The sequence below is a fragment of the Perissodus microlepis genome, chromosome 7, assembly GCF_051167445.1.
Source record: "Perissodus microlepis isolate ML-2025 ecotype Zambia chromosome 7, ASM5116744v1, whole genome shotgun sequence".
In the NCBI taxonomy this organism is placed as follows: Eukaryota; Metazoa; Chordata; class Actinopteri; order Cichliformes; family Cichlidae; genus Perissodus; species Perissodus microlepis.
This window is the reverse complement of record NC_140467.1, coordinates 42640754-42656591: the sequence shown is the minus strand read 5'-3', so window position 1 is coordinate 42656591 and position 15838 is coordinate 42640754. Positions and strand designations below refer to the sequence as shown.

The window sequence follows — 15838 nt, the reverse complement described above, 5'->3', positions numbered from 1 at the left end:
CCATCACTTGTGATTCCTCATCATTGCTACACATTTCCACCCGTGAAGGTTTCAATCAACCAGATGAAGAAATCTACTGGTTAATTACTCAACACTTAATTAGTCAACACTGCAGTCCGTACAGAGCTCTGTGGGAACTCCATCTGACATTTTTCACAGACAGGGCAGCCCTCATGCTGCTGCATAACAGGCCTAACAAGTAGAATATACACACACTGTTAGTCATCAGTGCCAGAGAGTCCACCACACTGAAACACTTGTAGCAGGAGTCTGCGGTAGACCACAAAGGGCTGCCTTGCCAGCCACCCTCACTTGACATGCCATCATGCCTAAGGACAGGCGTGACTCCTGCCAGGGGCAGAGCCAGGGCAAGAACCGGGTGGTGGGCGGTGGTTTGATCACTCTCTGTGAGTTTAATATTACCAATAAACACTCACTCTGTTGTGCCTCAAAGAGCCTCTCTGTCTTGTAGAGAGTTAGAGGGGCTGCTGATGTGTTCCAAGACTACACCACAGGCCTGAATGAGGTGTATTGCTCCCACCGGGCTCAGAGATAGTCGTGTAAACATGAGACGATGTCATAGACAGTTTACTTTGTGTCATCCGTTCAGTGGTCAAGTATTTCCATCAACCCTATGCCACTGAACTCTCACAGAGAGAACAGTCCCCCACATACAAGCTCCTGAATAATCAGGCCCCATCTTGTCTTAAAGACCTCATGGTACCATACACTCAGAAAAATAAAGGTGCCAACTGGAACCAAAAGTGGTTCTTTAGACTGATGCCATAGAAGAACCTTTTTTGGTGCCACAAAGAACCATCAAGAAATGGTTCTTTGGGGCACCTTTTAATGGTTTTTGTACTTCACTCTCAGATTTGCTGGCTTAATTGTGGTTCATGGTATATTTAAAATTAGAATGGGAGGCACAGCCTTCAGGTTTCAGGGCCCTTTTCTCTGGAACCAGCTCTTAGTTTGGATTCAGGAGACAGCCACTCTCATTACTCTACTTTCAAGGCTAGGCTTAAAACTTTCCTTTTTAATAAAGCTTATAGTTAGGGCTGGATCAAGTGCCCCTGAATCATCCTTTAGTTATGCTGCAATAGGTCTAGGCTTCTGGGGGATTCCCATGAGTATTTCTTCTTCACTCATTAGGTCTTTATACACCACTCTGCATTTAATCATTAGTGATTATTTATCTCTGACTCTCTTCCACAGCTCGTCATTTGTCCTGTCTTCCTCCCCTCAGCTACAGATGGACACCCCTCCCTGAGCCTAGTTCTGCCAGGTTTCTTCCTGTTGAAAGGGAGTTTTTTCTTCCCACTGTCGCCAAGTGCTTGCTCATAGCTGGTTATCTGATTGTAGGGTCTTTACATTACAATATCAAGCACCTTGAGGCAACTGTCGTTGTGATTTCGTGGCATATAAGTAAAATTGCATTGAACTGTTAATACCTTCAATCTACCTCTAGTCATAGAGGCAGTGTAAAATTTTATTCCCCCTGCATTATCTACATCCCAGCTGACCAATAAGTACAACAGTGGCAAATCAAATCAATCACAGTGAATACATGATTACATAGACTTTGATTATATCATATGATCTTTATCAGCTGATGGAGTTGACCCAATTTGATTTTGATATGTAATCAGTTTAATAAGTCAGATTAAGCACCAATAATATATTACAAGTGAACTACTGGGCTAACCTTATCTGGTGATGAAGATGACCGTCATAATCAATGCAATGAAAACTACTTTGAATATCTATCGCAAAATTGGCCAAATTGTCGAATTTAGGCAAGGCAAGTTTATTTGTATAGCACAATTCAACAACAAGGTGATTCAAAGTGCTTTACAGAGACATTAGAAACAAAAACAAATAAAAAGCATGATTTAAAATTGATTAAAACAAGCAAACAAACAAACATTTACATTTTTACATTTAACAGGGGAGACCTTGATAACAACTTTACTCAGTGGATTAAAACAGCTGTCTCTTATCATAACGCAACTCCGAGGCCATTGTCCATCTGATCAGGCATCAAAGATGTACCGCCGGGATCAATTTAAGCATCATCAGCACCGTCACAGACTCCACCAATAACGCTGTCCGGCGTCGCGCAGGTCGCCCGCAGCTGCTGCCACTAAATAACCCCCCTCGTAGGGAGCCAAATAAGCACTTCGGCTGAATTAATTTGAACAGCAGCACGGAAAAGAAATCACGGACCCCTCCGGGTTTCACTGACGAAAGTCTGGACATCCACCGCACGAGTATTTCCCAGTGCAGCTGAAACTGCGCTCCCACAGACAACAAAAGTATACTTACCGTCTCTTCTTAAAGCTGCACAATAAAATCCCAGCCGGTCCTGATTTCAGATCTACTCTGGTCTCTTTTATTTGTGCCCATGTGCCTCTACGTCTGGAGTTTTCCAAGTGTAGGCTACCGATAGTTTTTGGAGGTTGCTTAAATCTCGTGTCCCACAGCTCCCACCTCTGACGTCTTGGAGAATGGCAATAACCTGAGCTCCTGCAGGGTGCAGTTATTTTAATATCACGCAATATGTTTTCAGTTATTCCTGAATCTCTCACACTTTATAGCCTATAGCAATTACAAGACAAGACAGAATAATTCTTATATAGACATTTGTAAGCTACTTAAATTTCTTACTGAAGTTTAAGTGCATGGTGCCCGTCTGCCTGCCTCTTAAGCTTCCCCTCATAATAATAGTTATAGCAGACACATATCAAGCAGTGATACATCACACACTCGTCTCAATGCTTTCCGTCCATCTAACGTCTCACAAACAGAGCATAAACAACAACAGTTTTGATCTAGTGTCCGGTGCAAAAGAATAGAATAACATGGTTTTGAAATGATGCATGGCAGCCAACGTTGGACTGTTTTATTTCAATGAATGCATAGAAAGTGTGCAAAACAAACAAACCAAAACCTGACAGCAGAACTCCACTTTTGAAAATATATTTTAAAATTGTTTTTTGGTAACCTGAAAATCCCACAAAACTGTGATTGAATGGTTTAGCACAAAATAGGAAAAACAAAATGCGTTTTAATGCCAGGAGCTGGTTCAATACCACTGGAAGGATGCTCATTCAAACATTTAACTACTGAAGTATAGACTTTACAACATGAACAGAAACAGCTGGATGTCCCCACTTTATTCACTTGACATTAGGATGTCTTTTCAAAATACTCCTGGATGCATCAATAATAAAATGCACGCACAATATATAAATTGCACATTTTAATAGGTTACTGCCTGGTGTTTTCATTTCATTGTGATAACTAAACAGCACATCATTTAAAGATTTTACTAAAAATTACCATTAATAATATTTCCCATTGTTTTGCCAGACTGAGTGATCCCTGTCTAAAATATACTTTGTTTTTATTATTATTTAAAGTTAAATAAGCTTAATTTTTAAACCCTGTAAACTAATTTTTTCTCATCTTCAACACACCACCACCACACGGGTATTAAAAATGCATCGGTGTAGATATGGAACTGACAAAGAAGTCAACAGTGCACTGAATTTACTCTTGCATATTCTATTAAAAGTTATGTGACATAACTAATGATAACAGCTAATACCAATACTAGAGTACAGAATGAAGCTTACAGTGGAATCTCTGACCAAATATTATTATTATTAAAGAATGCCAGTAATCCAGTTTATTTATTTTTGTTTAAATCAAGAACATATTTAACATTTGCTTGAAATATAACTTGCTGCAAACTGATGCCCCCTCTCTCTCTTATGTATATTCACAGAAGGTCAGCTCAGATGTTGACGGTGTGGGCGTGTTTCTTGCACAAAGGTTTGTCTTTCTTGGAGAAGAATGCCTGACCCTCCAGGTTAGTAGAGCACACCTGTAGAGAGAAACAAACATAATATAGTTCGTTTACTTAATGCGACATTGCCAGTATTTACTTATGTGGATTTCCAGCTCTTGTTGCACAGAGAATTCCTCTCCTGAACATACCGCGCACACAAAACAGGTGTCGTGCCAGGTGAATCCTAGAGCCTCCAAGAACTTGTCCCCTGCCTCAATGGGGAAGTCGCAGCCATGACAGTTGGTCCCAAACAGGTTGTAGTAGTCTGAGTGAACAGCAAATTGACCAAATGTTAGTCTATTTGAACGAGACATTGTCTTTATTTTCTTTACAAAACATCGTTTAACCTTTTTCACAGTATGGCTGTCCGTCCTCCATGTGAAACGTGTTGCCTCTGATTGGGAGGTGGCAGGCCGAGCAGACGAAACAGGACACGTGCCAGGTCTGTTTCAGGGCATTCATGATCTCCTGTGGAGAAAATATATCAAATTAAACACTTTTGAATCATTTTTGTATTTATCACGACAAAATGAATTCAAATAAAGTGACTATTTCAGTGTTAGCAGATGGACAGCAGCTCCTGCTATAAACACATGATTGTACACAGTTAACAATATTAAGGAAAGTTAGCTACAGCTTACATATGTATATGTGCTACAATCATATTACAGCTCTTTTTTGAATATATGTCAACACACAGTGGATTTGATCAGTGTTTGCTTCATTTCCTGGAATAGAGTGGAGGGTAATATGAGTTTCTAGTGGACAAAGACACTTTAACCTACCCCCAGAATCTTCTGTTGGCAGCGGGCGCAGGTGGGAGCAAAGAACTGCTCATAGCACTGCACACAGTACACCTTGTTCCCCTCCTCCACAAATCCATGGTCTGCCAGGGAGGAGCGGCAGTGAGCGCAGTTGAACTCCTCAGGGTGCCATGCCATACCCATGGCCACAAGGAATGGTCCCCTGGTGGGATTGAGCACAGATCATAAACATAAGCAAAGCACCACTTGAGGAGTTTTACATAAACATTCTGCATAATAAGCTGTAGGCTGTACAGACCTTTAGACTTATTTAAATGTAAATGTAGCTGATGAAGAATGCTTTACTGTTCCAAAGCTTCTTTGCCGAATGCAGTTTTTCTGACGTACCTGATGATATTGTTGCACTTGCAGCACATTGGGGTGCGCGTACCAGCTGGGATGTGCTCAGCACGCTGTACCAGAGAGTTGAGGTCCTCAGGATGTGGCCGCGGGGTGGGGCGGTCTGGTCCTTTTGGAGCAGGATTGGTGATTTTGCCAAATGAAGGAAGTGCTCCACCCTTAGGAAAACCTAAATGAGAAAAAGCTTTGGGTCAGACGACTGAAGAAAAAAAAAAAAAAAAAAAAAAAAAGATAAAGTCCTGGTTTATGTTTCAAAATGAAAATGAACAAACAACTAGTAGTTACTAGATGCAGTTAACAGAAAAGAAGAGATTAGGGGGGTGTGTGGTCGGATGAGGAATGGGAATTATTTAATGACTTCAGTGCCTGAACCATGACAGATCAGGCTTGGACAGAGCCACCCAACTGTGATTTTCCTACTGAGGCAAACAAATTCCAAGACACCTGGAAAAACAGAACGGTTTTTAACAGAAACTGATTCTTACTGGAAGCAATTTTTAGGTCTTTAAACACAAAGGACACTGAGACTTTTAAAGCTGGGGAAAATATTTTCTCATGTAGCAAATGCTATTTGCCTTTTAGGCAGCAGCTCTTTCACCTCAGTCTGTTTTTGTGGCTGTGATTTTATCTCTGCCCTCCTCACAGCTTTAGACAACAGGCATAGAAAAGCTTTTAATCCAAACAATGAAAAAATGATTCTGATGTGATGATGATGTGCTGCAATTTAAATTGTGAAAATGATAAATTAAACCTATAAACACTGTAAATCTGAATGATGCATGGCACATTCCACATACTCAGTCCCCTTTCACAGATATGTGCTTGTTTACTTGAACTCAGGCACTTGTTAATCTGATAAATAACAGTCAACAAAGACCTCACTGTGTCGCCTCCTGCTCTCTCTCTCTCTCTCTCTCTGAGGCACCTTTCAGCAGATGTTTTTAAAGGCTTCCAGGGAAATACTTTTGGATGCACAGTGCATCTGTTCATGTGCGACAGCATGCTTTTATCATACAGCTGGATTGATAATAATGATCACAGGCTGATTCCTTTCAACAAAAAGAAAATTTGCTTTACTTCCTAAAGTTTTCATGCCAGGGTTTTCTGTATTTAAAGAGCAGCTTTTAAAGAATAAAACCTATAAAACCTCACTTTCACAATCTATTTGGCTAAGGGGATCTTAGGAAAAGCCAATAATCTAAGCACATTAACTGAATAACTGGCTTTTATGGAGCGCATAATCTTAAATAGCTTGGTGTCAGGTAAGATGAATGGGTGCTGCCATCTGTAGGCTAGAAGCAACAACTACATCACGTGATCTATGTTCAAGGCAGAAGCAGAACTGTAAGTGGCTGCAAACAACAGAAGTAGGAAGAGAAAAGGGGAGGATTTCTGTACAGGATGTTACTCTACCTGATGGAGCTCCAGGCTGATAGGGGGCTTTGTTCTGGGCTGCAGGACTTTTAAATGAGGAAGCAGGGACAACCTTGCCATTTGTGGGTGCCACTGCAGGTTTGGAGTATGTTTTCGCTGCAGGTGAGGTGTGCACAGTGGGATTGGTTTTCTCAACAGACTCACTAAAAACAGATATACATATGTCATAATTCAGCAACACACACACACACGCATGTGTGCACAGTAATTTCTCCATGACTTCAGAGGACACTACATTGACTTTTTGATGCAGTATAAACCCATAACTACTACTTGTTTGTCCCTAACCTATAGTTAGACCTGAACCATGTTTTCACCTTAAGCTTTAATGACTAGCAGTATGATGAGTCACTGGCTCACATTTGCATAATCAACCGTCTTCTTTGAACTGAAAATGAATGTCTGTACGGAACCATTTTAACCACGTCTCCCTTGATGTAAGAAAACTTGCAACCGTTGGAGAGACAGTGACAGACGGCAAGGGATCCCAGTTAGCGATCAATCGGCAGACCAGCTTTGCTCCAACAGGTTAACAATTTGTACATCTGGATTATTTTTCAACCAGATCACATTGAATCTTATCAAACAACTATGGCTATGTGTTACATCAGACTTGAGGTTTTATGTTTATTTGTAGTTTTGATCATATTCCAATGTGTTTTCTCTGTCTTATGCTGTCTGTAATGTGTTACTGTTTGACCAGTAACTCATATAAAAAACAATCCAAGTAAAAGTACACCAAAAAGTTCTTCTAGTGACAAGCATCATGAAGAATAGTTAATCGTTTCAAACTGGATGCTATTTTGAATAATGTAATGCAATACAGTTCTGTGGAAAACAAAGTAAATTCTTACTGCTTCCATAGGAATTAAGAGGCTGCGTAGCTACTTCCAACTGATTAACTGATCAGAGTGTGAGCAGCATAAGTTTTGTCATTTTACTGGTTTGGAGCATTTAGCATTTGTGTTAGCAGAAATAGGTTTGTTTGCATTCCTCTGAATACCAAAGTATTTTAGAGTCAAATGTGAGGCCATATGTCCAACAGCTAAAGCTAACTGAATGATCACAAGTCCGAATGTCTAATGTCTGAAAAAGAAAAGAACCCGAGTGCTTTAATGGCCCCATCAAAGTCAGACCTCAACCTAACTGAAATGCTTTGGTGGGACTGTGCTTAAACTAATGCCCTACAAGGTGCAGAATTGTGGAGTTTTTATTACATGACTGGAAATTTTAATTTAAATTCTTCATGTACAGAAAATTCTTTCACATCACACACATTCAAAAACTGGAAATTTCTTACTGGCAAAGTGACTTTTTCCATCACAGAAGAATAAAAGAAGAAAAGAGTGGAAAAAGATCAAGAGCAATACAGAAAGAAGTTTATTGGGGTAAAATCATACAAGGTGGACAAATATCACTTTGGTTAGTGTACAAAATACAAGAAAAAGACAGAAAATGCTCAGAATAAGGAATAAGATTAAGAGTGGAGGCTCAGATATGAACAACTCACTACAGAAACACATACTATACACTACAGAATCGTGTTGTGCTTCATTTTCAGTCAAACACATGTGCTTCCATGCATGAATCATTTACATATTTAAATTACATGTCACCAGAAAAAATATACTTTAAAACTATTTTTGCAACATAGTTTGTTTTAGTGTTACTTTATAATTGGACATTTTAAAAGAGTTTGCCAAATGATGGGTGCAACTATGCTGCTGCGCAAAGGCCGACGATGTAAATTTAATCAAAAATCAAAATTAAAAAAAGCATTAAGCAAAACAAACCCTTTTCTACTACACATTTAGCACTCGTGCTGAAACGCCATGATGCCAGTCTCTCAGCTTGTTGTACTTGTGTCCTATAACTTCTGGGTCCAACTTGTTCAATCTGATTTGCCCCGCGAGAAAGGATTAAAGAAAAGAAGAGAACAGGGAAAGGTTGAAAGGTTAAGTAAGTTAAGTAAAGATAACACATGCAAGCAAGGAAGCAAAGGCATGAATTAAGGAAGTATAGAAAACCTACTCTTTATAAACTTTTATTTATTAAACAAAGCAGATGTGTAATAGTCACTTCTCCCTTAAGAGAAGTTCTATGAATTAAATGTCACTAACAGAAGGAAAGCAAGAATCTCTTCTTGGCAGAGCTGCTTTTACCCACGTACCATTTAACAACCCACAACGCGCAGAGTGAATGACACACTGGTTGGTTGGGGTTCTGGTACAGCGGGCAGACTGTGTTTACTGCGGATTAACTCAACTTCAACATGAGAAAAGCCGTAGAAATCACGGCCTACGCTAAGCCAGTGGCTGTCTCCACTCACCCATCTTCCCCCCCGAGGGCTTTGAAACTGGCTTCTCCAAATTAAGAATAATTCGAGCGTTAAGGTCAGGAAATCAGTGCTTTACTTTAAAGCACAGGCTCGTCCGTATGCTTATACAATTATTCTGAGGGCCAATTCTGAATCCAAAACCTCTGTGATCAAGAACTTCTTATAACAGTACAACTGCCAAAGCAGATGCATTTCTTTCTGCAAAAGTACTCAAAACGCAGACACCCAGACAGTGAGAAAAATGAAGCCAGACAGAGGGGGGGGAAACCCTCAAACATACACCAAATAAGATTACAATACTTACTTCTTTCCACTGTTGTCTGGGGTTTGTTCTGCAACAGAAAATAACCAAAAACACCAATGAAAATGAATCTGAATGTGGATTAAATAGTCAGTGAACATATATGAAGACACATGCTTTTATAATTTAGGGGCTGTGGACATAAAGCTTATCAGCTTCTGAAGGAAGGCAAGGCCAGAAAAGGTTTTACGGTCAGCTTTCTACAGGTTGTAGCTTTACCTCTACTCGAACGTATTTTAGGTTCATTTTGTGATTAGACTTCCTGAACTATTCTCCAGTTGCTCAGCTGAAGACACACCACACACAACAAATCACATGTGTTTCACACCAGTCTGGTAAGTGTGCCTGACAAAATTGGAGGGAAAAGACATCTGATCTTACTTCACTGAAGTGAGCCACTGTAAATGTCATCATGCATCTGAACTGATCCACAAACACTTGCACGCACTACCCTTAGAGCTGGAGGAAAAGCCCAAACCACAGCCTGCTCATGTAACATCAAATGTCACTTACAGTCAAAACTGTAATATGAAATAATAAATCAATCATATGGTGATGAAAGCTTTTTTCTATTATTTGAGGAAGCTGCAAAATCACTATAATCTACACCAGCAATAGAAGTCCGAGTATAAAAATGCTGTTATTTGAAATATTATACTAGAAGTTAGCTTTAAAGAAAGTAGAAATATACTATATAATATACAGGGAGTGCAGAATTATTAGGCAAGTTGTATTTTTGAGGAATAATTTTATTATTGAACATCAACCATGTCCTCAATGAACCCAAAAAACTCATTAATATCAAAGCTGAATGTTTTTGGAAGTAGTTTTTAGTTTGTTTTTAGTTTTAGCTATTTTAGGGGGATATCTGTGTGTGCAGGTGACTATTACTGTGCATAATTATTAGGCAACTTAACAAAAAACAAATATATACCCATTTCAATTATTTATTTTTACCAGTGAAACCAATATAACATCTCCACATTCACAAATATACATTTCTGACATTCAAAAACAAAACAAAAACAAATCAGTGACCAATATAGCCACCTTTCTTTGCAAGGACACTCAAAAGCCTGCCATCCATGGATTCTGTCAGTGTTTTGATCTGTTCACCATCAACATTGCGTGCAGCAGCAACCACAGCCTCCCAGACACTGTTCAGAGAGGTGTACTGTTTTCCCTCCTTGTAAATCTCACATTTGATGATGGACCACAGGTTCTCAATGGGGTTCAGATCAGGTGAACAAGGAGGCCATGTCATTAGTTTTTCTTCTTTTATACCCTTTCTTGCCAGCCACGCTGTGGAGTACTTGGACGCGTGTGATGGAGCATTGTCCTGCATGAAAATCATGTTTTTCTTGAAGGATGCAGACTTCTTCCTGTATCACTGCTTGAAGAAGGTGTCTTCCAGAAACTGGCAGTAGGACTGGGAGTTGAGCTTGACTCCATCCTCAACCCGAAAAGGCCCCACAAGCTCATCTTTGATGATACCAGCCCAAACCAGTACTCCACCTCCACCTTGCTGGCGTCTGAGTCGGACTGGAGCTCTCTGCCCTTTACCAATCCAGCCACGGGTCCATCCATCTGGCCCATCAAGACTCACTCTCATTTCATCAGTCCATAAAACCTTAGAAAAATCAGTCTTGAGATATTTCTTGGCCCAGTCTTGACGTTTCAGCTTGTGTGTCTTGTTCAGTGGTGGTCGTCTTTCAGCCTTTCTTACTTTGGCCATGTCTCTGAGTATTGCACACCTTGTGCTTTTGGGCACTCCAGTGATGTTGCAGCTCTGAAATATGGCCAAACTGGTGGCAAGTGGCATCTTGGCAACTGCACGCTTGACTTTTCTCAGTTCATGGGCAGTTATTTTGCGCCTTGGTTTTTCCACACGCTTCTTGCGACCCTGTTGACTATTTTGAATGAAACGCTTGATTGTTCGATGATCACGCTTCAGAAGCTTTGCAGTTTTGAGGCTGCTGCATCCCTCTGCAAGATATCTCACTATTTTTGACTTTTCTGAGCCTGTCAAGTCCTTCTTTTGACCCATTTTGCCAAAGGAAAGGACGTTGCCTAATAATTATGCACACCTGATATAGGGTGTTGATGTCATTAGACCACACCCCTTCTCATTACAGAGATGCACATCACCTAATATGCTTAATTGGTAGTAGGCTTTCGAGCCTATACAGCTTGGAGTAAGACAACATGCATGAAGAGGATGATGTGGACAAAATACTCATTTGCCTAATAATTCTGCACTCCCTGTAAATATAATACAGTTAATTAAATTGCAATTACAAGCAGTGGTTTAGAAACTGGAATTTAACACTGAACTGATCCTTACAGTATTTCCTGGTTCCTGAAATAATGTCCGGCTAGTTTCAGCATTTTATTTTGTACACACCGTTCTCAGTGCCAGTCATCTGGGCCAGGATACGGAAGGAGCGTGACTGGGAGGTGCCTGTCCGTGGGTGCCAGTCCTCGGTGTCCTCAATCAGACGCTTCTTGCTGGCATCACTTAGTGGGGATGAATGATTCTCAGGCTGCACAGCGGCTTTCCTTTATAATTAAACAAATAAGAAGAAATCCTATTAAGGACGTGGTAAACTTTTGTGCTTTAAACATGCATCGAGGAGGATAATCACTGCCCGACATAACACAAATAATGAATTTAGTACAAGTTCAAATATTTAACACAGTCAAACCATTTTAAATGCACACTTGAGGTGTAACACTCTTGCCATCACGGCACCCAACACACACGCTGAGCACACATGTGCAAAAAGCTCAGTACTGAGTCAGTATCAATAGAAGGTGCAGCTTGTAGATGCAGGTTTCACACTGTGACCTAAAAGCTATTCGATTTTTACCTCCGAGGTCTAGCTGGAGGTGAAGTTCTGCAGGCGAGCAATGAGAATGTACAGAGGAGAAAAGGAACAAGGACAGAAATGATCTGAAAGTTAAAGCCTCATAGAGCTCCAAATATATAGTATGACATTATTCTGCTTATATGTGACACTGCCCAGATTTTTCTACATTTCACTATTGGAGTAAAAGTCAGCCAGTGAATAAAATCTATGAAACGTCCTTAAAAACTCTGCTTAATGTCTAATGCTTGATGACATGAGTTAAGAGAAGCCAAAAACAGTTTAATTCAACACACGGGCTGCATGTTAACAGCAGGGAGTGACTGAGAAACGACAATGACCACAATTCACCACAAGATGGGAGTGATGTGCTCTCGAATTAAGGGCTCGTCTTTTCCACCCAAACTAATTTTACCGCACTCTGGAATACAATAAGTGTAGTGTTCGAGTACTGGTCTAAGCTTTGGGTCGATTGAATGTCAAAAGCCCAAGTTTATGCAAGCTGCTCCACTATGTGTTTGTTTCAAGAGAGAGGAGACACGGTGCGATCAAAAAGCGCACAAAACAGGCTATTCTCAACCAAAACACAATACACTGGCTGTGATTTGATTGGCCTTGAATAAACACAGTAGCAGATGGAGCCAGACAGATGCAGAGCTGAGTGACTTAAGAGGCCCAGTGTGATGACAGGCCAGACTTCACTGGGTGTAAACACAGTATTAACCAGCACAGAGCCTGATGCTACTAAAAAAATAATAATTAACAGTATGAAGTGACCTCCTGCTGGGTGTCGTGTGGGGGCTAGAATCAGAGATTGGTTATTTACAGGGTTTCACAGTTCCTTGGACCTTGAAATAAGCAAGTATGGTAATTTAATGAATAGAAACATAAGGTTTGTGAGGATTAGGTCAAAGAGGTGCAAGCAGCATGCCTTCGGTAATCATAAAGTAGAGAGATGTAAAGGCTATAATCACATTCCACATGGTTAGAAAGCTACTTTATCATTCACTGCACTAACTTGGTATCTGTCTCTTCTTCCTCCTGTGGGTAAAGAAAGGGTAAATGGAAAATAATTAAGCCCATAAGGAACATAAATAGACCAGTCGGAAAGAACAAGTATAGTTCAAAACACCCTTCTGAGAGAATGTGCATTGAGGAAACCACAGAAACCACAACAAGAAGACATGCAGGTTAACACACACACACACACACACACACACACACACACACACACACACACACACACACACACACACACACACACACACACACACACACACCCCTTCTAGAGGCCAACAGTCCAAGATTGCAGGCAAAGAAAAGACTGACGAGATGGTAAAGAAAGCAGTTTTACATGTAAAGGATTTTGTACTTCAGTATCATGGCGCTCAATGTCTGTTATTTTCCATAGTTTATATCCTTAAAAATAAATTCACCAATGTATGCACTCTGATAACATAAATCACATCGCTATGACATATTTTCACTTGACAGAAAAAAAATAATGAGTGGTAAACCTAGATCAGGCTACTGTAGCCCGGCTACTGATCCAAAAACCTGCTGATGAAGACCAATCCAGCCAAACTGCTTCCTCTGTGGTCTTTAGAAGTACATAGCTGCAAGGATTTAAGCTAATTAAAAACAAATGTTGATGCAAGTACTGCAGTTTAGGTAGAGTATCTGTTCGACAGCTGTAAAGTGTAAACGAGCTCCCACTGCCAGTGAGGTAAGAGCGGAAAATCAGATTAGGATATTTCATATTCATTCAAGGCAATATTTTAGGAAATTTGAGACGCTACGATGTCTGTGGTTTACTGAAGCACATATTGTGTTTATATTTGTAAATAATAGTTTCCACCTTTAGTTCCTTTTAGATTGATAAATGGTACATACCCATTAACATGCTCTGACACTCCCTGGCTCTCCAAAAGACCTCGCCTCTGTCCGACAGCCACCTCACAAGCATTGGCATTGGAGTAAAGGTTAATAGGTGTGTTATAGACAGAGGGCTGTGGGACGTTAGGATGGGAGGAGGTGGTTGTCATTCTGGCAGGAGAGGAGGAGTTGGATGAGGAGGAAGAGGTGGATGAGGATGTGAAGGTGGAGCGACCAGGGCTGGGTTTGGGAACTGAACTGGCTGGAGCCGAGTCTGTGGCAGCTTGGCTCGACCTCAGCGGAAACGGAGGTTGCGGCAGTTGGGAAGGGGCAGCTGGTGTAAAAGCAGATGACTCAGAGGGTATAGAAGCGACTTTAGGAGCAGCCAGTGAGGAGGAAGCCCCACTGCTGCCGCCGCCAAATGGACGAGCGGTCTTGTTGTATGCAGGAGTGGCCTGACTTATTGGCTTGGTGTATGTGGTGCTTGGGGAAGGGTGAGTGATTGGAACGGGCTTAATGATTTCTTGAGGTTCATCCTGCATGAAAGTGAAGACAAACAACATGCACAAACAAGTTCACAACAAAACATCCCATGCGTGTACTCTAAAACAGCATTCCCAACAGCACAGCACAACATGTAAATAAACTGTTTTCACACACTTTGTTTGTGCCATATAGGTTTAAAATGGTGCTCTGGGCCATTGCACATGCCAAACCAAAACTGTGGTTCAACATAATCTCAGAAGGGCACAGCGAGGATGCTTACTTGCATGTAAACCTATACTATTTCATAAATAAATAGAGATGAAAATAGCTTAAGCCAATCTATTTTTTATAGCAAATATTTTCCTTCATACCTTGGGTACTCCATCTTTAGAAGGGGCAGCAGAGGGCCTGAAAAGACAGAAAGAAGACTATTTAATCAGTGCTCATTAAACATCTTTTCAGCATCATTTTGCAATTGACTTAGTTTCACTAGACCTGCTAAATGTATAATAGACAAACATGGTTCAAGTCGGGGCTTAATTCGCTTGTGGACAATTAATAGGTTTCATTATGAGCTGCCAAACACCGGTCTTATATTTCACGTCTCTGTCTTTTTCCAAAGGCCCTGTTCTCATACCTGTTCTCAGGATTAGAGAGGATTTCCTAAGAATTTCTGGAGAAGGTGTAAAAGCATAATCAATATCAATTTCAACAAAGGGCACGGTGGGAAAAGAGAATCACTTCAGAGGACAGACATATGCACTTTATCCACATGCTTCAATTTAATGCAAAATGCACATCCGGTATAGACATCTCATGTACAACTCTCAACCATAAAGTTCACTAAAAATAGCACGATTTACAAGCATGAATATGACCGCTACTGCTAAACCCCAATTTAGAGTTTCTCTACGTAGAGCCTATTATGCAGCCTACGCAAGTGCAACCTGCAAACATTTATACCTGTAACAGACTGTGTTGATGTGGTGTGTTGTTACATTTCTAGGGAAGTGCACATCAGATTACGTCATGTTTCAGCACACGGTTTGAGAACAGTTTGCAGTTACAGTGTACCTGCTGAATAGATTTAATGCAGAGAAACAAATAAACCATAACATGGGGAATTTAATTAAACAAAGGCTTACACAGAATTTTATACAGGCCTAAATGTAGAAACTTAATGGCTGCATGGAAAATTTCATTTAAAAAAAGTTTTGTACTGCCCAAGCTGTAAACTCTTCAAAACCCAAACTATATTCTTTAAAAACAAAGATCACCTTGCACCAATTCAGAGTAAAGGTATTAATGACAATAATCACAATGTGTGATAATATAATGTCTTTGGCACCTAAACATACTTTTTATGTATTCAAATAGATGCAAAGAAATAGCAGCCTGGAGGAGGAAATATTCAACACAGTGATTAACATCAAATATATATATCATGTGTAAGTGGTGCAACAAGCACAACCTGCAGTATGTGTGAACTCACTGTAATTTAAAGCATGTTTTCTTGTGCAG

The 15838-nt window shown here is 40.4% G+C and overlaps 2 protein-coding genes across 2 annotated transcripts in view; both read right to left on the bottom strand.

The window, feature by feature from the left end:
* The window catches only part of bmpr1bb (bone morphogenetic protein receptor, type IBb), a 56954-nt gene extending 54184 nt beyond the window's left edge, over nt 1–2770 (bottom strand). Inside the window, exon 1 of the mRNA XM_084935221.1 lies at nt 2326–2770. The gene's annotated coding sequence lies outside the window, so the exon portion shown is untranslated. The remainder of the gene's footprint in view (nt 1–2325) is intronic.
* A 117-nt stretch (nt 2771–2887) lies between these two features.
* The window catches only part of pdlim5b (PDZ and LIM domain 5b), a 36795-nt gene continuing 23844 nt past the window's right edge, over nt 2888–15838 (bottom strand). Inside the window, exons 4-13 of the mRNA XM_084935220.1 lie at nt 14689–14725; nt 13850–14367; nt 11494–11648; nt 9093–9120; nt 6430–6593; nt 5005–5185; nt 4639–4819; nt 4201–4321; nt 4003–4118; nt 2888–3889 (exon numbers count right to left, since the gene is read on the bottom strand). Coding sequence (XP_084791346.1) covers nt 3800–3889; nt 4003–4118; nt 4201–4321; nt 4639–4819; nt 5005–5185; nt 6430–6593; nt 9093–9120; nt 11494–11648; nt 13850–14367; nt 14689–14725 — 1591 coding nt within the window. The 3' untranslated portion in view covers nt 2888–3799. The remainder of the gene's footprint in view (nt 3890–4002; nt 4119–4200; nt 4322–4638; nt 4820–5004; nt 5186–6429; nt 6594–9092; nt 9121–11493; nt 11649–13849; nt 14368–14688; nt 14726–15838) is intronic.